Source organism: Piliocolobus tephrosceles, chromosome 4 (genome assembly GCF_002776525.5).
Source record: "Piliocolobus tephrosceles isolate RC106 chromosome 4, ASM277652v3, whole genome shotgun sequence".
NCBI lineage: Eukaryota > Metazoa > Chordata > Mammalia > Primates > Cercopithecidae > Piliocolobus > Piliocolobus tephrosceles.
The window spans coordinates 90508407-90533175 of NC_045437.1; the positions used below are offsets into that span (position 1 = coordinate 90508407).

The window sequence follows — 24769 nt, forward strand, 5'->3', positions numbered from 1 at the left end:
CCAGCTACTCAGGAGGCTGAGGCAGGAAAATCACTTGAACCCGGGAGGTGGAGGTTGCAGTGAGCCTAGATTGTGCCACTGCACTCCAGCCTGGGCAACAGAGGGAAACTCTGACTCAAAAAAAAAAATAAAATAAATAAATTATGAGGCCATGAAAGTTCTTTTTTTTCAAGTGTTTTCAAATCAGGTGATAATTATTATATTTAGATCTTGTTAAAGTAGAAAAGGATCGGAATTATTTCCCAAAGACTCTCAAATATATCCCTTGGGCATCACTATAGGTTGATGCCATCTATTATTTTATTTCTGTTTCACAGAGAAAAGTTAAAAAGTCATATTGATGGGAAACACCTGTGAATCCACTTATAAGATTAATCCAGAGGAGTAAATCTGCACATGAAAAAAGGAAGATGTTGGCTACTGAAAGATGTTTTGAGTTGGTCAAATTTCAATACTTTTGAGCCAACAATTTATATCCATCAGTAGAAACACAGGATTGTGGAAATGTTTACCCAAGAGAAGTTGTAAATGAAGGAAAACCTATAGTATCAAGACAAAGATACTTTGGGAACCACAATAATAAAGAATGCTATGACTCATTTACTAGAAAAAATACTTAAAAATTCTAACAATGGGGGCTAACAAATGATAAACTTCTACAGTGACTTAATAGTAAACATTTTAATAATATCATATTAAAAATACAGCAGTAAAGCTACCTTTGCTTAATAGTTATTTATTCATACCCTCTATTGAAAAAAGCATGTGGGATGACATATATACATTATAGTAGAAAAAAGGGATGAAGAGTAAACAAAGTAGAGAAAGGTGGAGATGTGGTAAGGGCTCTCCGCCTTTCATTTGCCAGTTTATGGCTAAACATTTGGCTCTGAGTTTCCTATTGATGATTGTTTGTTTGTTTATTTTTTTTAGACAGGGTCTTGCTCTGTCACTTGGGCTGGAGTGCAGTGGTATGATCATGGCTCACTGCAGCCTCCATCACCCAGGCCCAAGTGATCCTTGCATCTCAGCCTCTGGAGTAGCTGGGACCACTGGCATGCACCACCATGCCTGACTAATTAAAAAAATATTTTTGTAGAGACAGAGTCTCCCTATGTTGCCTAGGTTTTTTGGTTGGAGTAGGGTGCCCAGAGTCTCATTCTGTCATCCAGGATGGAGTGCAGTGGCACTATCATGGCTTACCCATAACCTCAAACTCCTGGGCCCAAGTGTTCCTCCTGCCTCAGCTCCTGGAGTAGCTGGGACTGCAGGAGCTCACCACCATACCTGGCTAATTTTTTTTTTTTTTGGAGACAGAGTCTTGCTCTGTCACTCAGGCTGGAGTGCAGTGCATGATCTCAGCTTACTGCAACCTCTGTCTCCCAGGTTCAAGTGATCCTCTTACCTCAGCCTCCCAAGTAGCTGGGATTACAGGTGTGCACCACCACGCCTGGCTAAGTTTTTCAATTTTTCATAGAGACAGGTTTTTGCCATTTTGGCCAGGCTGATCTTGAACTCCTGGCCTCAAGTGATCTGCCCGCCTTGGGACCCCAAAGTGCTGGGATTATAGACATGAGCCACTGTGCCCAGCCCCCAGCTAATTACAAAAATTTTTTTTTTGTAGAGACAAGGCCTTGCTATGTTGCCCAGCTGGTCTTGAACTCCTGGCCTCCAGCAATCCTCCTGCCTTGGCCTCTCAAAGTATTGGAATTACAGGCATGAGCCACTGTGTCCAGCCCCTATTGACAATTACAAAGAGGGATACACAATTGATTATGATTTATCACATCTAGGTGGTAAAAGTTAACCACCTATAGAGAATAGTTATATTTTTATGGTTGTGTTCTCAGTGGAGACTTTTGACACAACACTAAAAAGCAACTCAGGAGAAGTAACTCAGAGGAACATTAAGATAACGTGTTTTAGATGACTTGATAGTCTGTGCTAGCCTGGCTTGCTCAAGGGGTAAAATCAAGCATTATCTAAAGGAATGCACAGACAATATCCTTTAGACAATAATATCAATATTATTTTAATTTTTGTCCACAAAGGATTGTGTAACAGAAAGTTTGAAGTTATATTTTCTTGCAAGAACCTGGATGACAGATTATTCTGCTATTTCTGGATACATCAATATGCTTTAATATCCACTCTTGAAATTCTGACGCCAAACCAGGATGTGTCCGAAGAGACGGCCCCTCAACCTACCAAAAGAGGGTAGGAAGTCCCTGGGGGAAGGAAGGGTCAAGATTTCCTCAAAAACACAGTTTTCAGTTCACGCCTACGTATGAATGAATAGATTACAGAAGTCCCAAATTTGATGGCATGTATGTAAAACTATCAGCCTTGGTATTACTCTAGCCATATAATATTATATGTGAATAGCCCACAGAATATGAAGACTTTTTGTTTATTTATTTATTTTTGAGACGGATTTTTCGCTATTGTCGCCCAGGCTGGAGTGCAATGGCGCGATCTCGGCTCACTGCAACCTCTGCCTCCTGGGTTCAAGTGATTCTCCTGCCTCAGCCTCCTGAGTAGCTGGGATTACAGGCATGCACCACCAAACCTGGATAATTTTGTATTTTTAGTAGAGACGGGGTTTCCCCACATTGGTCAGGCTGGTCTCAAACTCCCGACCTCAGGTGATCCACCTGCCTCAGCCTCCCAAAGTGCTGGGATTACAGGCAACAGCCACGACGCCCAGCCTAAGACTTTTTAAAATTCAATTTTAAGCAACGAGATTTTAAGTTTTAATATGTATTTCTAATAATTATTATCATCATTAATAAACAAAAGGGAAAGTTAAAAGTATTTACTATATTCCTGGTATGGCACTGTGCCCCTTCATACACTAATTCATGTACCCTGAAAAATAATCTTTCAAAACAGGTATATTACCCCCATTTTGCTGATGAAGAAACTGAGGTCTGTAGAGGTCATACAGTAAAGGCCATAGTGCTTAGTAAGTAAGAATATAAGTGCCATGAAGGCAGGAAGTTTGTTTTGTTGACCTTTTATTCCTCTTTCCTGTGACAGTGCCGACACATAAGAGGCTCCCAATAGATCCTAGTTGAAGTAGCTGAGTCCAGATCCCAGGCTCTTATCTACAGCACAGGTCTATTAAAATATAAGCCAATTGGTGGTTTCAGTGTAAGACAGTGTGACTGCTTACTTCTTTCTGAAAGTAATGAGATCTATTTCATTTACTGCTTGTGTTAGCACAGAAAGTGGGAAAATAATATACCACATTGGTATACCAGTGTGGAATTTAGAAGCCATTTTGGTGCAATCAAAAGTTTTAATAAGGATAAATATTCTCTATATGTCATATATTAATATTTTACACACACACACATACACACACACACACCCCCCCCAACTGTAGACTGAACTCCTAAAGGGTCCCAGAAAGTTCACAATTATCCACTGTTGATCAATAGGGAATAATATTTGAACATATGGATGGTCCAACAAAAGAACAGACTCACATGGAAAACATTTTTTTTTACTGAGAGGTCACCAGTATACCAGAAAAACACAATATAAAGCATTAAATGTATGTTTCTATTAAATTTCTGCAGGGGTTTCCTTTCCTCCCTTTATTCCTTCATTAATTTAATTTTTTAGAGACAGTGAAAACTTGTTGTATGATCCAGTATTCCTGGTTGTATTTTTTTAAAGATGGGCACAGAACACAGATTTTAGCATACTAGCCATGTCAACAAATAAAACTATGACCTGTGCCACCGTGATATGATATGAAGCAGTTAAGGCAACAGAGAAAGTTAAGAAATCTGCATTCTTTCTTTCTTTACATTCATATAATTATCTTTTTTGCTAAAACAGCACTTTGAATATGTTTTGAGTGTGATATGATGAGTATTTGCTCTGGGCTGACTAAAGATAGCAATCTTAGATAAGCTACAAACACAAACCTATTGGAGAAAAGAGCCTCAATGTCAATGCTTCTAACTTTAGATAGCCAATCAATAGGTCATTTCCTAAACATGAGGTTTCTCTGTAATCATTCCAGCTCAGTATTTTTAAAGAGAATCATTTTCTCCAACATAGCTTCTTGTAGACTAACACAGAAGGCAACATTTTCACTTTTATATTAACTCATATCTTTCCTGACATGAAGAAACAATCGAAGGATGAAGGGAAGCATGTGGGTCTCGGTTGAAATATGCTAAACTCTAAAAATCTTATTTTTCATCTTTAAAGATGAAATAGGCCGGGCGTGGTGGCTCACACCTGTAATCCCAGCACTTCAGGAGGCCGAGGCAGGTGGATCATGAGGTCAAGGGATCAAGACCATCCTGGCCAACATAGTGAAACCCTGTCTCTACTAAAAATATAAAAAAATTAGCTGGGCATGGTAGCATGCACTTGTAGTCCCAGCTACTCAGGAAGCTGAGGCAGGAGAATAGCTTGAACCCAGAAGGCGGAGGTTGCAATGAGTCGAGATTGCGCCACTGCACTCCAGACTGGCAACAGAGCGAGACTCCGTCTCAAAAAACAAAAACAAAAACAAAAACAAAAAAAGATGAAGTAGAGAAAACGTTAAAAATCTAATGTGAAAAAAATATGTATAGGATGATGCAACCCCAAGACACTCACTAAAGTGTAGTATCTAAAATGATTGTTAGAGAATGTTTAAAAATTTTTGGGAACAACTTTCACTTGAATTTTAAACTTGTATTTTATACATGCAAGACAAAACACTATATATACTCCACAAGAAAAAATAATTCACACTTTATTTCAGAACTGCATTTGACCCAAATATAACAGTTCAAGATTCATGATCAGAAGAAATATGTAACTTATTCAGAAAGGTGAGTCTCTAGCAATTTGAATTTATAAGTAAAGAACGCAGTTCTAGAAAAAAAAATTTATTTAAAAGTCAATTAAAAAATTTAGTATTCCTAACTATGGGCTATAGTTTTTTTTCCCTATACCACACAGTTCAGAGCAGCTACATGGACTGTCATAATAATACATAATTACACATTTAAAAAGAGTATTCTATACTTGAATCTTAATGAAATTATTTAGTAAGACAAATAAGATATATCATTATGTAGTATCAGTAGTTCTTTAGTTTAAAAACATTATCTCTAAAAGAGACTGAAATAATCTCACAAGGCAAATTAAAAATTTCAGATGAAAACTATTTTAGATTTTTACAAGGGCGAAAAATAAGAATCTTCATATTCCTTAATTTATATAGCCATAGTCGCTCTTGTATTATTTAATAATCTCTCATGCCAAAAAGAAAAAAATAATGTTTGTTTGTTTTTTTTATGAGGTCCCTGGTGAAACCTTTAACTATTGAAGTTTTAGGCCCCAGAGCAAGATTCTACAAATTTAAAACCCCTAGAAATGTAGACAGATGCTTAATTACACTGTTACATATGGTGGCAAACACACACAATTTAAGTGGATATTTTTATAAGCAATTCTCATTTAAAACAACGTTGGAATTAAAATTAATTTGTAACTATGTCATTCTTACTAATAAAATTGCTCTTTTCAGCCAATATTTTTTTCCATATTTCTCCTTACCTAGGTTTAGCACAATGATTTAATTATCTAATTTCTGCAAATACATTCAAACATGAAGATTTTCTTCTGGTTAGACTCTCAAGTTCCAAAGGTTCTCTTAAAAAAAAAAATCATAAAATTTAGTGATACATCGTGTATAGTGATGTGATTCTAATGTTTCAAACAGATATCGAAAAACAAGTTTGAATATATAATATTCTAAGAAAACAAACCCAGAAGTATTAAGTTTAAAAATAAATTTTATTTTTAAAATAATTTCAAACTTACAAAGAAGTTGCAAGAATAATAGTTACTGCTTGAACATCCATTACCTAGATTCAACAATTTTAAAAAACATTTGTCACATTTGTTTATCACTCACTTTTTCACTTTGTGACACACATATGTGTATCTACACACATACTATTATTCTGAACTACTTGACAGTAAGTTGCAAATATCATGCCCTTCAGTAGTATGTACTTCCCAACAGCAAGAAAATTCTCTCATGAAACCACAGTATAGTTATCAAATTCAGAAGATTTTCCATTGATAATGTATTTTTTAGTCTACCATTTGTATTAATATATTCATCTTGCTAGTTAGTTCTCCTTATAGCCCTTTTTAGTCTCTAGCACAGGATCCAGTCCAGGATCACATTTTTTTTTTTCCCCCGGAGACAAGTCTTACTCTCTCACCCAGAGCTGGAGTGCAATGGTGCAATCTGAGCTTGTTGTAACCTCTGCCTTTCGGGTTCAGGCAGTTCTTCTGCCTCAGCCTCCAGAGTAGCTGAGATTACAGGTGTGTGCCACCATACCTGGCTAATTTTTGTATTTTTTTTTTTTTTTTGAGACAAAGTCTCTCTCTGTTGCCCAGGCTGGAGTGCAGTGGCGTGATCTCGGCTCACTGCAACCTCCACTCCTCTAGGTTTAAGCAATTCTCTGCCTCAGCCTCCGGAGTAGCTGGGATTACAGGCACTTGCCACCACGCCTGGCTAATTTTTTTTGTATTTTTAGTAGAGACGGGGTTTCACCATCTTGGCCAGGCTGGTCTTGAACTCCTGACCTTGTGATCCACCCGCCTCGGCCTTCCAAAGTGCTGGGATTACAGGCGTGAGCCACCGTGCCTGGCCAATTTTTGTATTTTTTAGTAGAGATGGGGTTTCACCATGTTGATCAGGCTGGTCTCAAACTCCTGACCTTGGGATCCACTGGCCTCAGCCTCCCAAAGTGCTGGGGTTACAGACATAAGCCACTGCACCAAGCCCACAGTTTTTTTTTTTTTTTTTTTTTTTGGAGACAGTCTCCCTCTGTCACCCAGGGTAGAGTGCAGTGGCACGATCTCAGCCCTCCATCTCCTGGGTTCAAGCGATTCTCCTGCCTTAGCCTCCCTAGTAGCTGGGACTACAGGCACCCACCATCATGCCTGGCTAATTTTTGTATTTTTAGTAGAGATGGGGTTTTGCCATGTTGGCCAGGCTGGTCTCAAACACCTGACCTCAAGTCTCCCAAACTCCTCCCTCGGTCTCCCAAAGTGCTGGGATTACAGGGATGAACCACTGTGCCAAGCATAGGATCACATTTTGAAAACAATTACGATTTAATAGATGCCAAGGGATGGTGGCTTACACTTGTAATCCCAGCACTTTGGGTGGCTGAGGCAGGTGGATCATGTGAGCTCAGAAGTTCAAGACCAGCCTGGGCAACATGGTGAAACCACATCTCTACAAAATATACAAAAATTAACCAGGAGTGGTGGTGCACACCTGTAGTCTCAGCTACTTAGGAGGCTGAGGTGGGGGGACTGCTTGAATCCAGGAGGAGCCTGCGGCTGCAGTGAGCTGTGATCAAGTGACCAAACTCCAGCCTAGGTGACAAAGTGAGAACCTGTCTCAAAAAAAAAAAAAAAAAAATTAATAATTATTTCTTATTTTAATTTAATTTTATAGGCTTTTAAAAGATAGTTTTATTTGACATCTTTTATAAGATTTATTTTATTTCAATCTGAACTTCAGAGTGACAACACTAATTCTATCACTAAGTTTTATGACATTTTAAGTACATTATGTTAGTAAAAACATAAGAATATGATTAAAATATGCTTGGCTAAGTTTACATATCTACCACTGAATGATTACATTGAATACTCATCCTTTATTTTATAAAGAAACTTACAACCCAGGAAAGAAGAAAATTCCCTGCTATCTGAATGCCTGCCTTCCTTTTATTTTGCTATTAGCTCTTGGAGGGTTAAATGTAGTAAAATTAAAATCAGTTAAATTTTCCACTTGTTAAGGAGTTCTAGTAAAAGAGTTGATGGAGAGGAGACTGAAATCAGTGACTGAAGTGAAGTTTCCAAAATATTTGAGGCTTATATTTAACTATGATAATTTTCTTCTACAGTCATTAGAAAATGTAGAATTAACTGCATACACGGATGCTGAGGGCTTAGAAATAGTGTACACAGCTGAACTGAGGGACTTAAAATTTAAGATCTATTTCTGGCTACTCTAGCAATATGCTTGAAGTTCTAGACAAGCTATTTAACTTTAATTTGTCCCAATTTCTTTATTCCTAAAGTCAGAAAGAATACTGTTTACCATACCAGCAGACTACTAGGATTTTAGATTGGTAACCTATGGAAATTGAAATATAAAATGCAGCAAAGAACCACAAGCACATCTTATTATAAAGAGTCATTGTAAGCAAATTATTTACCCAGGAGAACAAAGAAAGGACTTTTACTGGTCTACCTATGTTTGTTATAGAAAAAAGTAGAAAACATGTAAGTTAAAAAAATTGAAATCACCAATAATCCTACTGTTCAGAAATAACAACTTGGAACATATCTTTTCAGACTTTTTTTTGACACGTAAACATTCATTTTATTATTATTTTTGTTTAAAAATACATTATTTTATTAATGGAAAAGCTAACCCCATTTCAAAACAAATGCATTTTTAAAATTATACTATACAGAGGGTTCTTATCCTGGCAGTTGGTTAACCCTCACATTGGTCACAATGATAAACTCTGGACAAAATATAAAATACATCTATTTGATAGGACTGGAGAAGCAACCAAAAGCAGGCAGAGACTGGAAGAAATTAAACCCTTCAAAGAAGGGCTCTATACTGAGTGGCCCTTCAGCTGAGAGAACCTGCCTTCTTGCACGTGCAGGCTAGCCAGAACCCAAGCAGAAGGCTGCAATTTTATTGGCTTAAGGTGTCAGAAGATACAGTCTGGGGGTGCCAGAACAGCTGGAAACCAGGAAGGTAAATTCCTAACAAAAAGGCACCAACTATGAATGGGAACAATTCCAAATCTGTGTATAAATTCTTCTTAATTTTTTTGGTTAAATTTCAAACTCTGTTTGCATGGGAAGACTCAAAGGAGCTGACAAAAGGCTTACAGCTAGAAGTCTGAAGAACATGAGCAGAGATTTAGGCTGCTGCCTACTGCAGGACAGATGGTTTAGACTTGGTATCTTGCCAAATTAAAGAGGCTTGATGACTACCTCGGGCTTTCCCCTGCAACCCATAAAGGCCATTCCTTAGGAATAAAGATAATGTCACAGGTCCCAGGGTTTACCCTAAAATTAAGGGCAAAACTCATCATAGCAAGTTGTAAAACCAAGCCTCAACATAGGCAAGGTAATCAGCCACTAAATGCCCACTAGAACAAAAACCAACACTCTTCAGAAGAATATGACAGAATCCAGAGACTCAACAACTCATAATTCACAATGTCCAACATATAAGAACTTGCTGAGTATGCAAAGAAAAAAGAAAGGGCTTTACTGTTCTACCTATGTTTGTTATAGAAAAAAGTAGAAAACATATACGTTAAAAAAAATTGGAATCACCAATAATCCCACTGTTCAGAAATAACAACTTGGAACATATGAAGGAGGGAAAAAAAAAAGAAAACTACAGAAACAGACTTGAAGATAACCCAAATGTTGGAATTAACAAAGACTTTAAATAAACTATTATATACATGTTCAAGGAGTTGAGGAAGTGGTTATAATGGGCTAAAAACAGAATACTTTAACAGACAAATTGCAACTTCAGAACACCAAATGATGATTGCTGAACTACAAAGTATGATATCTGAAAGAAAAAATCACTGGATGGACTTAATAACAGACTGGAAAAGACTGAAGAAAACCTCAGTGAACTTGAAAACTGATCAATGGGAATCATCTACACTAAAGAAGAGAGGAAAAAGAGATTGGGAAAAAAGATAAACATAAGTTACCTGTGAATCTGTATAAAGTCAACTAATTTATATGTAATTGGAGTCCCAGAGTAGAGAAAACAGAGAATAGGGGAGGAAAAAAAAATCTGAAGAAATTATACTCCTGAATCCCAAATTTGGTGAAAAACATTAACTTAAGAATCAAAGAAGCCCAGCAAATACTAAACAGGATAAATGCAAAGAAAATCCATAACTAGGCTGGGCATGGTGGGTAATGCCTGGAATCCAACAGTTTGGGAGGCCAAGTGAGAGGATCCCTTGAGCTCAGGAGTTCAAGTCCAGCTTGGGTAACACAGCAAGGCCTTTCTCTACTAAAAATAAAAAAAAAAAAAAAAACTATCCAGGCATGGTGGTGCATGCCTATAATCCCAGCTACTTGGGAGGCTGAGGCAGGAGGATTCCTTGAGCCCAGGAGATCAAGGCTGTAGTTAGCTATGACTGTGCCACTGCACACCAGCCTTGGTGACAGAGCAAGATCATGTCTCAGAAAAAACAAAAACAAGGCCGGGCACGTATGAAAATGTTCACAGAAGCTTTACTTATAAAAGCCAAAAACTGTAAATGGCACAAATGTCCATGAACAGGAACATGCACAAGCAAATCGTGATATATTTCCAAAATGGACACTACTTAGTAATTAAAAAGAACCAACTATTAATACATGTAACAGCCTGGAAATGAGTATATGCTATATATGTCATTCATATGAAATTTAAGAGCAGGCAAAAAACATCTAAGGAGATAGAAATTAGAACAGAGGTTGCAGGGTGAGGTGGGGTGTAGAAAGGGTGATTGAAAGGAAGTAAGAAAAGTTTGGGGGTGATGGAAATGTTCTAGATCTTTATTAGGGTGGTAGTTACAATACATGTATACAATTTTAAAAACTCAACCATTTGTATACTGAAGATTTTATTTTATTATATATAAAATTTATGTCTAAAAAACAAATCAGAAGAAAAATTAAAAGGGCAGCTGGGTGCAGTGCCTGTAGTCCCAGCACTTTGGGAGGCTGAGGTGGGCGGATCGCTTGAGGTCAGGAGTTCAAGACCAGCCTGGCCAACATGGTGAAAACCCGTCTCTACTAAAAATACAAAAATTAGCTGTGTGTGGTGGTGGGTGCCTGTAATTCCAGCTACTCAGGAGGCTGAGGCAAGAGAATGGCTTGAGCCCAGGAGGCGGAAGTTGCAGTGAGCCGAGATTGCACCACTGCACTCCAGCCTGGGTGACTGAGTGGGACTCTGTCTCAAAAAAAAAAAAAAAAAAATTATTAGGGACTAGACTTCATATACAGATATCATAATGAAACTACCATACTTTATATACCAATAGAAAATTTATATCAATGAATAAAACTAATTGCCCTAGGACACAGTTTTTTATCTTTACGCAAAATCATTGGCCTTGCCAGAGATTAAACCCTCCTAGAAGTACTAGAAACTGAGCTAATCAGTCTATATCAGTCTTTTTCCCCCCTCTAGTCATCAATTATTTTAAAATTTTGCAAATTAATATGTCTGCAATAACTGGATGGTGCTTGGTAATTTTGCTTTAAGAAGACGGACTCATTTATTAATTTGCAAAGACCAATCTAAAATAAATGCTAGCAAAATTACAAAATCACCCTATTTGCTTATAAAATGGTGACATTCTCATCATGTATCCTTGGTGACTCTTCAAGTAAAGTATTTGCCAGATGAATATGGTGTTATGTTCAACATTCACAGGTAACATAGATAGTTGTGGTACTTGTGAACTTGGCAATGATAAAGACAGTGTAAGATTACTTTATCAGTAATGATTGGCAAAATTTCCTGAGAACATTGAGAATTATAGTCCCAAAAGGACAGTCCAGTGAAAAATCATCAACCTTTTTTATTATATAGACTACTAATATGAGTCATTACATCCCAAGGCAGCAGAACTAATGAGTATGTAATAATTCAAACTCTATGATATTTTAACAAGATATATGAAAATGAAGTAACAAAAATAGGAAACAGACCTAATGTTTTCCAAGAATAAAAGGATAAAATACAGTATTTTTTATTTGAGTTGATGCAAAAGGTACTTGAAGTTCAAATACAGTTTGGTACTAAACTGTCCTAATTCAAAGAAGTTTTAAGTAACTCTTAATTGGAGGATCCTGGTGTGGTAGGACTAAATAAATTAATCTGCAATTTTCTCCTAGTTTTTCAAAGGGAAATTGGAAGAAGTAGATCTTTCCATCATTGGCCTCCCTTTGAAGTTGAAATGCTTACATTGGTTGAAAATCACTGATTTAAACTCATTTTTAATAACCAGAACAATAATTTTGATTAAGTAAAATAAACTCAATCCTCTATTAGGGTACTATTTCTCAGATTAAAAAGTGATCTGGATTTCTGTCATCTTTTATTTTATCAGTTGCTGTCAGAGTGGGGAAAAATTATATTGGAGAATCTTTAAGAAATTGGTTGACCACATTTAGCAAAATTACCAAATCAGCTGTATATTTCCAACAATTTTACAGATAGTTCATGGTGAAGATGGTACTCTAGATCTGTTGGTAGTCAGATGGTATATAACTGGTTGACTTATTCAATAGTCACCATTTCCTAAAGTTTATTCCATGGAACTCTGGCTTTGCAGGATGTCAGCAGTTGCTGATTTAAAGTTCTGATTTAAAGGCTACAATGTGCTGAGGTATACTATGATGCACAGAAGGAATTCAATGTGTACCATCTCCCAAACTATTTGACCAATGAGTTTCTCCTGGGACAGTTTTGAGGACTTTTATTTTACAAAACACACTTTGGAAAATTGTAGTCTAGAGGTAATGTAGATAGACATGAACTAGAGTTGTAGCAGGTGGAAGAAAAGGAGATAACAAAAATGAGAAAGAGCATATGCTGCTTATGTCCCATTTCTCAGTGCTAGTTTCCTTAAATGTAACATGTTTTCTTTCGGCTTTAACCCTGTGCAAGTTATTTGATCTCTCTCTCTTTTTTAATAGTAAAAATGGGGCCAACAAAAATAATACTTACATTATAGGATTTGTAGTGAGAGTTAACGTTGATGTATGTAAAGTGCAAGTATAGTGCCTGACATGATCCTGTTTGAAAAATGAGAGTGAGGATTGTTATTTGAATATTTTGGTACAACTTATATGAACTAGATGTTTTCTTCTGGTCACATATAAAAAGACATTAATTCTTCTTTTGCAATATTGATTTCCAAGTGAAAGATTCTGAGAAGGCCTGCTCGTAAGAAGCCTGCTTACCTTTATTGAACCTAGCATTTGACCAAGGAATCTGTCTATTACTGGAGCATCTTGGCACTACTGGTTTCACAGAAAAATATAGTTATTTGTATATCACTTGATAGTTTCTGGTTATCCTCACATATATTATCAGAGTCTATCCTTATAACAAACCAGTGAGGCTGGTGATGCAGAAAATATCACCTCTAAATTATAGACACAGAAACTGACCAAAGAGGTTAAATGAACTGCCAAAGGCCTTAGAATTGGCAAGTGCCAGTGACTGGACTCACACCCATGTTTTTGGCTCTAGGGTGAGTATGTTGAGTCACTTGAATGAATGACTGACTCAGATAGGGACTCTTGATTTTGCATTTTAAAATAATTTAGTTGAGTTCAATAAACATTTATTGACTTTTGTATGCTGGACACTCTGCTAGGTGTGAAGATACAAAAATGAATGAGACATAGTCTGTCCTTGAAGAGCTTATAATCTAGTGCTACTCAGAAAATCAGAAAACAGAAAAATAAAATGAAATAAAACTGATGAGTCTGAGTCATTTTTTATGGTAATTAACTTCTTGAAATGCTTAATGGTATCTAGTTTTCCAGTGGCCACCAGAAAAGAGTTTATGGTGACCATAAGGCAAGGGCTCTGTAATAGCTGCAATTTGAAGAACCCCCTCTAAGGTGAAGCTGGTGGTCCTTCCTATCTTTATTTTACAGTCATTAACACTATGCTATACTGTAAGGGAGAATGCCGTAGGAGCATATTTTTTCTATAACCTTTCTTTCCTCAGCCTGACATGTCTTCCCTTATTTGTGTCCATGTTTTCTTTCTCAACAGATCACAGAAATGTTCTTTCTATTTGAGAATGCCTAGTTGTGGGAACATCACATAAAAAATATCTTTTTCCTCTTAGATATCATGATATTTTTATGATATTTCCCCCATTCCTTTTAGCATACTATGTTTTCCCAAACTTCTTATTTATCTTGACTACCTATTTAATTGCTAATGTCTGTTTTTCATAAAATTATTTGAAGACACTCTTGGCATAAGACCCCTCCATTCTTCCTTATCAAATCCCTCCTTGTTACCTGCAAAACTTATCATCACTTTGCTGTGTAGAAACTTTCTTTTAAAAAATCATTGATTAGTTTTCTGACTGCATTCTGAGAACCATTTTTCCCGTCCTATGCCTGCAGCCTTCTGTTGCCAAAAGATACTGCCGATTACTTTCTCACCGACATGTTAGTCATAGCTTCAGATTCACAATCCTATCACCACTCTGACTACTTCTTTTTTGTGTCTAGTTCCTGGTTCCTCTTGAAAATATCTTTTGTAGCTGCAGTGTGGTGGAAAACACACTGGACTTGTAAACATAATCTTTGGGTGAGACATCTAGTTCTAACACTTTCTAGCTTTATGATTCTGCACAAATCACCTTGCAAAGCCTCTGTTTCTTCATGTATAAAATTGAGATAATAATAGTACCATTTCATACCATTGTTCTTGAGAACTCTATGAGATAATATTTGTGAAAGGATTTTATACATTCTGAAGCACCATCCAAATGGAAATATTAATTGTCAGTTTCAGATATATGGGATTTTTGTGTTCTTTATTCTCTATATTATCTCTAAGAGCTTGTTTCTTTAGTTAATATTATCATTTGCATATACATGGCCATGTAAATATATAAACCAGAAGCTGGCTTGAACCAATGTATAGGACACCTTCACAGTTATGATATGCCAGTAATGGAAAACTTTACGCTGTCCTTAGTATCCATTTTCCTCACTTTCTCACTATGGTCAGTAACTCTGTCACTAAGTATTTGAGTGCTTAATCCTTGTGTCACATTCAAATTTCTTCTCTTTAGGACCTACAGTGGGGGCTTGTTAGTTTTTCCCCCGGTTCCCAGCATCTCATTCCCCTTCCATGGCTTAGAGAAATTTCACCTTTGAAAATCAGTTAGTAATATGCAAGGGAAAGGGCAAGACACTTGGTTGGATTAGTGTGTTTTTGTCAGTTTTCCTGGAGAAAACAACCTAAGTCAGTGATGTTATATTACTCTGCAGTAGAAAGACAGTATATTATTTTTAAGTAGTTAATTGAAGTGCAGTAGCAGCCACAGGACTAGGGACCAGACAGCCTCAGAGTATGAAAAAAATGGAAGGGCCACATACAACACCCTTAGCTAAAGGAGAGCCACTTTTCCTACTTCCTCATTTCCTGTCTCAGTCACTCTTCATCCCATTGTCCTGTTAAATGTTTGTTGTAACATTTACTAATATACTAAATCATTTATTTGTTTGGGCATTTATTCACTAGCTTGTATTTTGGCTCATGTTTATTGTCCCTCTCCTCTGACTAAAATGTAAACTCCTTTAGGGCAGGAACTTTGCTATGTCTGCACTGTGTTTCCTCCCAGCGCCTAGAAGGGTGCCTCACACAGAGAGGCATGCAATTAACACTTGTTGACTGACTGACTGGTAAAGTCTTGATCTAGTGGGAGCTCCATAAATATTAAACTGAATTAAAAATGAATTACAGACGTTTTCTGAGATAAGTAGTTAACTTCAAATGTTATATTTTCCAGAGAAAAGAATACACTGTTATGAAAAAATTTCAAAATTTCAAAATTATTTAAATGCTTTTTAGACATTGTAGGTGCTAAGTTCCAAACATTAAAAATGACAAGATAATGCACATTTTGCTTCTCACCTGCTATAAGTCTGCTATTCTCAGTAACCCAATCATTTGAGTGAAATGATAATAAAAAATATGATTGTTAAAAGCTTTTGGAAATAGAGGAAACATAATTTTAACTGTGTATTTGGTTAAAAACTGAATTCAATGCCCTGGCTTCTGTATTAATAGTATTCTCACTAAAAAGAGCTATCTCTATTCCATGGAAATAATTTTAAGGATTCATGTACTATTCACACTTACTTTGGAAAAGTATGGTAAAAGGAAGAAATAAGACACTGTTCATTATCTTGATTTTTAACATATCTTCACATTTAAATAGATTTTTAAAAGAAACAAAAAAGCAACACTCCACACATCTTTCTTTTGTTTCCCCAAACAAAGATAGACTAACACTACCCACAGCGCTATATGGCAGAGTTTTAAAATTTGTTCAGGATGTAGCTTAGGCCCTTGCACAATCATTTATAAGTTTTTTTTGTTTTTTTTTTTTTAACTTAATTTTGGAGGACCCTTGTTTTTCAATTAGGAGTTACCAGGGCTATTCATTTGTTAGTTGGAACTTGTTAAGGTCAGGAACCACCCATGTCTTTTTCATTTCTCCATGCTGTCCTCACTCTTCACCAGGGGTTAGTTGCCTAGCATGCGTCATGCCTCAGTAAGTGTGAACTGCGGATATGGAAGATGAGCCTCTGTAAAAAGTGCGACTTCCATATGTCAGAGAGAAGACTGAAAATTGTATATGGGAGTAAGTTAACACTCTTCAGTATCTGTAGATCTGAGATAAGATGGATGGAATATCAATACCATAAAGACGATGGCCTCTCGCAGGCCACAGATAATAGTACCAAACTCCCAACTAGTTTGCAGTAGCAAACTGCTTCCTTTTGATTTTGTTAGGCATCTGCAATTATTCTCAGAAAATCTGCACAGGAAGTGGGAAAACTGGGATGCAGTTACTGTTGGTAAGATAGATGCATTAGGCTACTGGCCTAATGCTAGTAAGCAAGGTGGATAGTAAGTTCCCTTAAACCTTCCTGTCTTTCTTCTAGACCTATCATATTTGATCTTTCATGACATGTCCTATACTTTGTCAGCAATCAACAGCAAATATATTGGAAAAATGGTTATGATAATTACATCCCAATATAGAAATGTTAAAAAAAAATCAGTAACTTGTGGTCTAAGTACAGCGCTGTCCTGAAGAATACAGGTTATGCCATAACCTTATATGAACTTGGTTAATTTTAGTCCAAACATTTCCTGAGAGCCTTGTATATGCCAGACACTGTTAGGCAATGGGCATATAAAGTAAAACAAAACATAAGTGTCATCCTTGAGGAGATTACAGTACTAATTTCCCTTGGAAGAATCCAAGACTCACCTGCCCTATTCCAAATTGCACTTTATGATAAGTGGCATTAAAATAAAATTTCAGTGTGTTATATGAGAAGTCATTGTTAGATAAATTCTGCCTACAATGAAAATGACATTGCATTTCAAACTTTGATTCAATCCCCAGACTGTATTTCTACTACACAGTACCCTCGGCACAGTAAACTAATATAGAAACCTTTCAGCTAAAAACAATAGTAACCAAATTTGCTATAGAATATGCATTGTTATCTTTAAAATAATGCTTCCTATTTTTGATACTTTTTTGGTAAATGAATGGCTATTATTTACCAATATTATTATTTAATAAACATTAAATAAATGTTATTTAATGTTTCTAGCAGAATAATGCCAACAGCTTGTCTGAGATCTCTCTGAGTCAAAACACAAGACATGGTCAACTTAAGACTCTCATTAGAGGACTCACCCTTGAATTCTTGAACACTCAGCTCCTGCCAAAAATGTGGTTAAGACAATAATATTTAAGAGATAAGTTTAAGGTACATGTAAATGGTCAATTTTCTAGTGTCTTCCATCTTTGGTCACAGTAAAGTTATGGTAAATTATAATAAAAATCAATGTGGCCTCCCATATGAGTCATGATTTAATGTTACATTACAGTTTTTTTACCGATCATTGATATAAAAAATGGGCAGAAGATATGGCCATTGTTACTCTATGTGTGTTTGACAAGTATCTGTGTGATTTCATTTCATTTCATTTTCATTTCAATCATCATTCTTTCTATGAGCTGAAGATTATGGTAGTTAACAAAAACAATGTGGTCACTGCCTTCAAAAAGTTTATATTCTAATAGGGAAACTAGAAACTAAATAAATCATTTCACAAATAATTGTTTATAAGGAAATAATATGTGATGACTTCTTTGGTATTTATTGTAAGAAAAGTATCTTTTCAGATGAGCTTATATGTTTTTGCTTTTCAAGTGAGAAAGATATTGTCAGCCATTTATTTCCTTTTTTGCCTTGAGTGTAAGGAAGCTCAAAGATAAATTTTATGCTAAATTAATGTAATTGTCATATCATAGGCTGATGGCCAATTATCTTTATTTTATTTTATTTTTTTTTGAGGCGGAGTCTTGCTCTGTCGCCCGGACTGGAGTGCAGTGGCCGGATCTCAGCTCACTGCAAGCTCCGCCTCCCGGGTTTATGCCATTCTCCTGCCTCAGCCTCCCGAGTAGCTGAGACTACAGGCGCCCGCCACCTCGCCCAGCTAGTTTTTGTATTTTTAGTAGAGACGGGGTTTCACCGTGTTAGCCAGGATGGTCTCGATCTCCTGACCTCGTGATCCGCCCGTCTCGGCCTCCCAAAGTGCTGGGATTACAGGCTTGAGCCACCGCGCCCGGCCAATTATCTTTATTTTTAAACAGTTTCTGGTCCTATAAAAATCTTTATTTTAACTATGATGTCTTACATGTCTTGTTTCCTGCAGGGTGACTAAAGGAAGCAAAGAGGGATAGGGTATGGTTGGGAGGTCGGGGTAGGGGATGGGGATAACTAAGATATACAGCATAAAAAAACAATTATACGTCTTCTTGAAGTTTTATTTCAAAGTTTCATTTGAAAACCAAAATTGTTCTATATATTCACTGTTGTATAAAACAGTACACAATTTTTACGAAGTTCCAAGTTGGCATTCTCTAGAAAACCTGTGATGCTATATAAAAATGAGATTTTTAACTACCTTTCGCCCCATGACAGAAACAAGGGATTGAGTAAAATTTCATGGAAGTATCGTAAAACATGTTATATTAAAAAAAAATCAGAATTTCATAATCTTTTGAAACTCTGCAGTACTTTAATGGTACTTCTAATAGTGCCTAACACTTGGAAGGAGTCCACAGTTTGGCTCTTATAAAGTGGTTTTTGACAGCAAATGTGCAGGAACCAGAATCTATCCTTAAACTTGAATCTGAGCCACTTAGACATCATGATGTTGCCCAAATGTGAAGTGGTTTCCATTGGCAATACCATAATACAGTGTCTTCTCACTGCAGCCTGAAACTGAGTTTGGGAGATGTTTAGCTACCAAAAGAAGCAGACATTATCTAAGTCTTGATCAGACAGAAAAAAATTTGAAAACGACTTTCTGGCATTCATTCAGTGGAAAAAGAAGCAGCAAAGAAGCCAAATAAAGTTAACAGCTCTAAAGAGAGGCTGGAAATTGTGGTGCTCTAAAGTCTTCATCATCGCCACCATGCTCATTGAGGCCAATAAACATTTATTGAGTTCTCACCATGTGTAAGGCACAATAACAAGGGCTTCAGTTATAATGGTCTTGAAGGTCAAGGATGCTCATTCTATACAAAAGAGGCTTTTTTCTCTAAACACATTATAAACATGTCTATCCACTCATTTGTTAAGTTATATTCGTGCTTCCACAGTACTAAACTACCCCACTCTTCTTTCACAACACACCTCAAGTTCCACTTTGTCACCTTGTAATTCCTTGTACCTGGCACAGTGTTTTGAAGGTAGCAGTTATTCAATAATAGGTATGGACAGAATGAATGAATTGTAAGGGTCTCACAATCTAAATGGGAGATAGAATAGAGGTTTTTTTTTTTTTAAATCTTAACTTCTTTACACAGTTTCTATCTAGCATATAACAGGAATTTAACAAGTTAATAGTGTACAAATAATGTCATAGAAAACATTTATTGAATACTCACTATGCTTTAGATGCATTATTACATTGAATTCTCACAATATGTAACTGCTATTATTGCTGTCATTTAGAGATGATATAGCTAAGGTTTACCAGAGTTAAGTATAATAACTTGCTTAGTTACCTAGATGGTAACTTGTGGAGACAGGACTTGAACCTAGGCAGTTTGACTGTAGCTTAGACTCTTCATCATCATACTGCACATATAGGTAATAAGTCCTCTAACTTTAGAAGAAGAAGTGATTACTGAGGACTGGGTAGTGGGGATGTCATTATGAAGAAAGTAGAACTTATGGTAGGTTTTTAAAGAAGACCAGAGATAAATAAGGCACAAGAAGGCAATTGAACAAAGAAGGAGTAGAAATGCTTACAATTATTTGGAGAACAGAGTTAGACTTCTTTGGACAGAATGAAAGTTTGTGCAGGATAGTAGTAGAAAACCTAATTCGAGATTTAGCAGGAACAAGTGTGATGGACACAGAAGGTTGGATTTCATTCTTTAGGTGAAGAGGAGCAAATGAAGTATTTTATATAGAGAAAGAGGTACGAAAAGCTGTGTTTTAGGAAGATGTACAGGATTTAATAGCAGGTGAGGCATTACAGACAGGGACACCAGTCAGGTGAACAGGAAGAGACTAGACTAAGATGGTGGTACTGGGAATGAAGAAGAAATCACAGGTAAGAGAGAAAGAACAGACCAATAAAACATGATGACTGCCTTGATGTTGGAAAGAGATTAGTCAGAGTCTGCCCTGTCTGGGGAGTACTGATAATGTCACTGTCAGAAGTGGAAATGTTCTAGAGGGAGAGCTGGGTTTTAGAAGATTATTAAGCCCATAATTTAAAACAGTTGATTACTCCAGGGTTAAGGCACTTAATAACTAAATAACTTAACACATGTTTGGACACTGTTGATGAGCCAAGCACTAGACCAGGTACAGGTGACAGAACGGTGAATGGGAAAGACATGGCCCCTGTTTTCACAGGCCTCAGGAGTTTGTGAGAGAAGAAAGGCATTGCATAAGTAGTAAGATGACATGATGAGATTTATGCTGGTGGAAATATAGAATATTATGGGAGCATATGCTAGGAGCATATACAGAGTGTAGTCTGGGACTTCCTCGAGGAAGTAACATTTAAGCAATGGGTCATGTTAATGGTTTAGTGCCCCAAACCAGGGACAGTAATTTGTTTAGGGCAGATTATGTATGAGAAGTATGAATCATAGTACCTGCTCACCAATCACTCCTTTTAGTGAAGCCACATTGCTTATAGACCTGTTTTAGGGACAGCAGTAAGGGGTCATGTTTTGTTTCACATTACCCTACACCTCCTATCCCCAGCTGCTGAAATCAGGAAGGGACACAAAACTAAGTACAGCCTATTCAGAGGGTCATCACCTATCAGGTGTGTCCAATCTTTTGGCTTCCCTGCACTACACTGGAAGAAGAAAAATTGTCTTGGGCCACATATAAAATACACTAACACTAATGACAGCTGATGAGCTAAAAAAAAAAAAAAAAAATGCAAAAAGTCTCATAATGTTTTTAAAAAGTTTATGAATTTGTGTTGGACCACGTTCAAAGCCATCCTGAGCTGCAGGTTGGACAAGCTTACTCTAGAGGAAAAGGATGAGAAAAAATAATTTTCTTAAAAATTTAAATGTATGGCCGGGCGCGGTGGCTCAAGCCTGTAATCCCAGCACTTTGGGAGGCCGAGACGGGCGGATCACGAGGTCAGGAGATCGAGACCATCCTGGCTAACACGGTGAAACCCCGTCTCTACTAAAAATACAAAAAAAAAAAAAGCCGGGCGAGGTGGCGGGCGCCTGTAGTCCCAGCTACTCGGGAGGCTGAGGCAGGAGAATGGCGTAAAACCGGGAGGCGGAGCTTGCAGTGAGCTGAGATCCAGCCACTGCACTCCAGTCCGGGAGACAGAGCGAGACTCCGCCTCAAAAAAAAAAAAAAAAAAAAAAAAATTTAAATGTATGATACCAAGAGAACGGTGGATGATTGTGGCTGAAAAGTCAGGAAGTCAAGTCAGACTAGAGGGACCTGAAGGCCATGCATCTGCTAAAGTACTGAGTGGGCAGAAAGAGTAAGTAAGGGGAAGAAGCTGGTCAGCAGGTAACTAAAACAAGGAATCAAAGAGATAAACAGAGACCACTCTAGAGAAATACCATGTGTCTCATGAGAGCTAAGTGGCAAGAGTAGTTGTTTTGTAGAGCAGTATTAATTGTCAATGACTTTCTAATCACAAGATGACGAGTACTCTCACAATACCCCATACCAGATTCATTTCACATTAGAGCAACATTATGAAGTCTAATTGGCTTATGTTAAGATTTCAGCGTGAAATCTAGTTCTTACATATTTTCTGTAAGATTCCTCTTTAGGAAACAAACTATAAATTCATTCCAAGTATTAGGGGTTGGGTTAGCTGGGTAGGTCTCTGTTCCTTGTAGACAAAAGGGTTCCACGAAAACAGGTTATCCTGTATTGGATAAAAGTAAACTAAAAAGGAGATACTGTATTGAGTTCAGCTACCAGGGTAAATAAATTATTACATATAAAAACAAATCTGGTTGCTACTTTTAAATGTCTTTAATTGTCATAATTATAGCATGCCTATCTCAACACAGATGCGTTAAGATATATTCTTAGGAAAATTACCACAACTGTTGATACGTAAACTTAAATATTATGTTTATATGCTATATACCATACACATATACATAAAATATATTTATACACACCTACACACCTAACTGTCTTTAGTAAGACATCAGTTAACCAATGTACAAACAGAATTATATGTTTTTCTCACAACTTTTCATGTGTGCCAGGAGCACTGACAGGACAACCCCCATTACAATTACTGTCCCTCCTTCTCTCCAACTCTGTAGTGATGATCACTGGGTAGATGGTAGATGGTGTTAAGCAAGGCTGCTCTTTTGTAACTCCATCTTTTGAGTTTTACTCCATTGTCTTAGACCAGTTTGTGTTGCTACGACAAAATACCTGAGACTGAGTAATTTGAAAAGAACAGAAATTATTTCTCACAATTCTGAAAGCTGGGAAGTCCAAAATCAAGGTGCTGGCAGGTTTGGTTGTCTGAGGAGGGCTGTGTCCTCCAGAGGGGAGGAACTCTTGTGTCCTCATGTGGCAAAAAGCAGACAAGAGGGACTAACTCCCTCCATCAAGCTCTTTTATAAAGAGAACCTAATTGCATTGACTAGGATCCCACCCTCATGACTCAATCACCCCACAAAATCCGCACCTCTCAATACCATTACACTGGCAACATCTAAATTTTGGAGGAGACATATTCAAATCACAGCACCAACTCTCTTATTCTGTCAGCCAATCCCTTCTGTTTTCTTCCAGTCCCTCTCCTGGTTGAAACCAAACTATATAAACTGCAGACAATCAAGTGATAAGACAATTCGCTTACCTGTGCCAAACTGTTTTTACAGTTACTTGTAATTGTAACTAACTTACACAAGATGACGAGTACTCTCACAATACCCCATACCAGATTCATTTCACATTACAGCAACATTATGAAGTCTAATTGGCTTATGTTAAGATTTCAGCATGAAATCTAGTTCTTACATATTTTCTATAAGATTCTTCTTTAAGTTACAAACATAAACTTTTCTATACAGTTATTATTTGAGACTAAAGGTAAGGTAGGTGAGCTTTAGCATTCTCCTTCCCCTGAAGGAAAGCTAAAAGGTTCCTCCTGTATTTTTCTTTTCCATTTGGGCTAAACTTGGTAAATTATTTCAGCCTAGGAGGAGTGGAGTAGGGAAATTAGGAGGAAATGAGGAAAGAAGCTATTTCAACTGATCAGGTGAGATAGATGGGTAGGCTGAATATACACCCATCTCCCCCTTGTTCCACATGGAATATAAAAAAAAGGCTATTGGATAGACTGCACAAGGAAAGAGTTGTCTAAGGGCATGTATGACGATGGAATGGGATTGGCCCCCTTTCACATATCAGCTGGGCTTCGGTGGTGAGAGGCACAGCAGACAGCAAAAGAAGGAAGATCATCCTGTTGTTCAGGTCTTGGTGATAATTAGCTAAATGTAATTTCCATATAGTTAATTACAATTACAAGTATACTCTAAATAAATAGTGCATTGTTTCCCTAATGGAATATGAGAAGTTACAATGAAATATTATACCTTTTTGGCCAAGTGAAAGAAATTTGTTTCTAAATATAATTTCTTCAACAGTTCTTTATTTTTAGAAAGAAATAAATGTAGTATTTTGTAATACTAAGTGCATAATTTAACTCATTTAGTTTTATTATAAGAGGAAAGCTTTCCAAAGGGTTCGTGTATCAATAGTGTTCTGATAGTAAGGTAGGCCTTATAAAATATACCTCATTGGTTCTAACATACTTTATTTTTATTTTTATATTTTTTTGGCAGTAGGGTCTTGCTCTGTCACCCAGGCTGTGGGGGGGCAGTGGTATGATCATCGCTCACTGCAGCCTCAAACTCCTAGGATCAAGGGATCCTCTTGCCTCAGCTTCCCAAGTAGCTAGGACTACAGGTGTGTGCCACCATGCCTGGCTAAGTTTTTTAAATTTTTTGTAGAGACAGGTTCTCATTATGTTGACCAGGCTGGTCTCAAACTCCTGGCCTCAAGCAATCCTCCTGCTTTGGCCCTCCAAAATGCTGAGATTATAGGCATATATATTTTTTAAGCATGTTAGAGGCCATCACACCTGGGCTATAACATACTTTAAAAAATAATATGGCTTCATCCTGGCTAATACGGTGAAACCCCGTCTCTACTAAAAATACAGAAAATTAGCCGGGCGTGATGGCGGGCGCCTGTAGTCCCAGCTACTTGGGAGGCTGAGGCAGGAGAATGACATGAACCTGGGAGGCGGAGCTTGCAGTGAGCC

The 24769-nt window shown here is 37.1% G+C and overlaps 1 protein-coding gene across 16 annotated transcripts in view; it reads right to left on the minus strand.

Moving 5' to 3' along the window:
- Positions 1 to 24769, minus strand: part of FAM172A (family with sequence similarity 172 member A) — a 511553-nt gene that overhangs the window by 23183 nt on the left and 463601 nt on the right. Inside the window, exons 11-12 of one of the 16 annotated variants that reach the window (XM_023212129.2) lie at positions 12833 to 12900; positions 5635 to 5667 (exon numbers count right to left, since the gene is read on the minus strand). The exons of 13 other annotated variants lie outside the window; for them this stretch is intronic. In XM_023212129.2, the coding sequence (XP_023067897.1) occupies positions 5650 to 5667; positions 12833 to 12900 (86 nt within the window). In that variant the 3' untranslated portion in view covers positions 5635 to 5649. Of the gene's footprint in view, positions 1 to 5634; positions 5668 to 11065; positions 12901 to 22590; positions 22873 to 24769 lie in introns of those variants that run through there. 2 more of the 16 variants (XM_023212126.2, XM_023212133.2) reach the window with 2 other exon arrangements.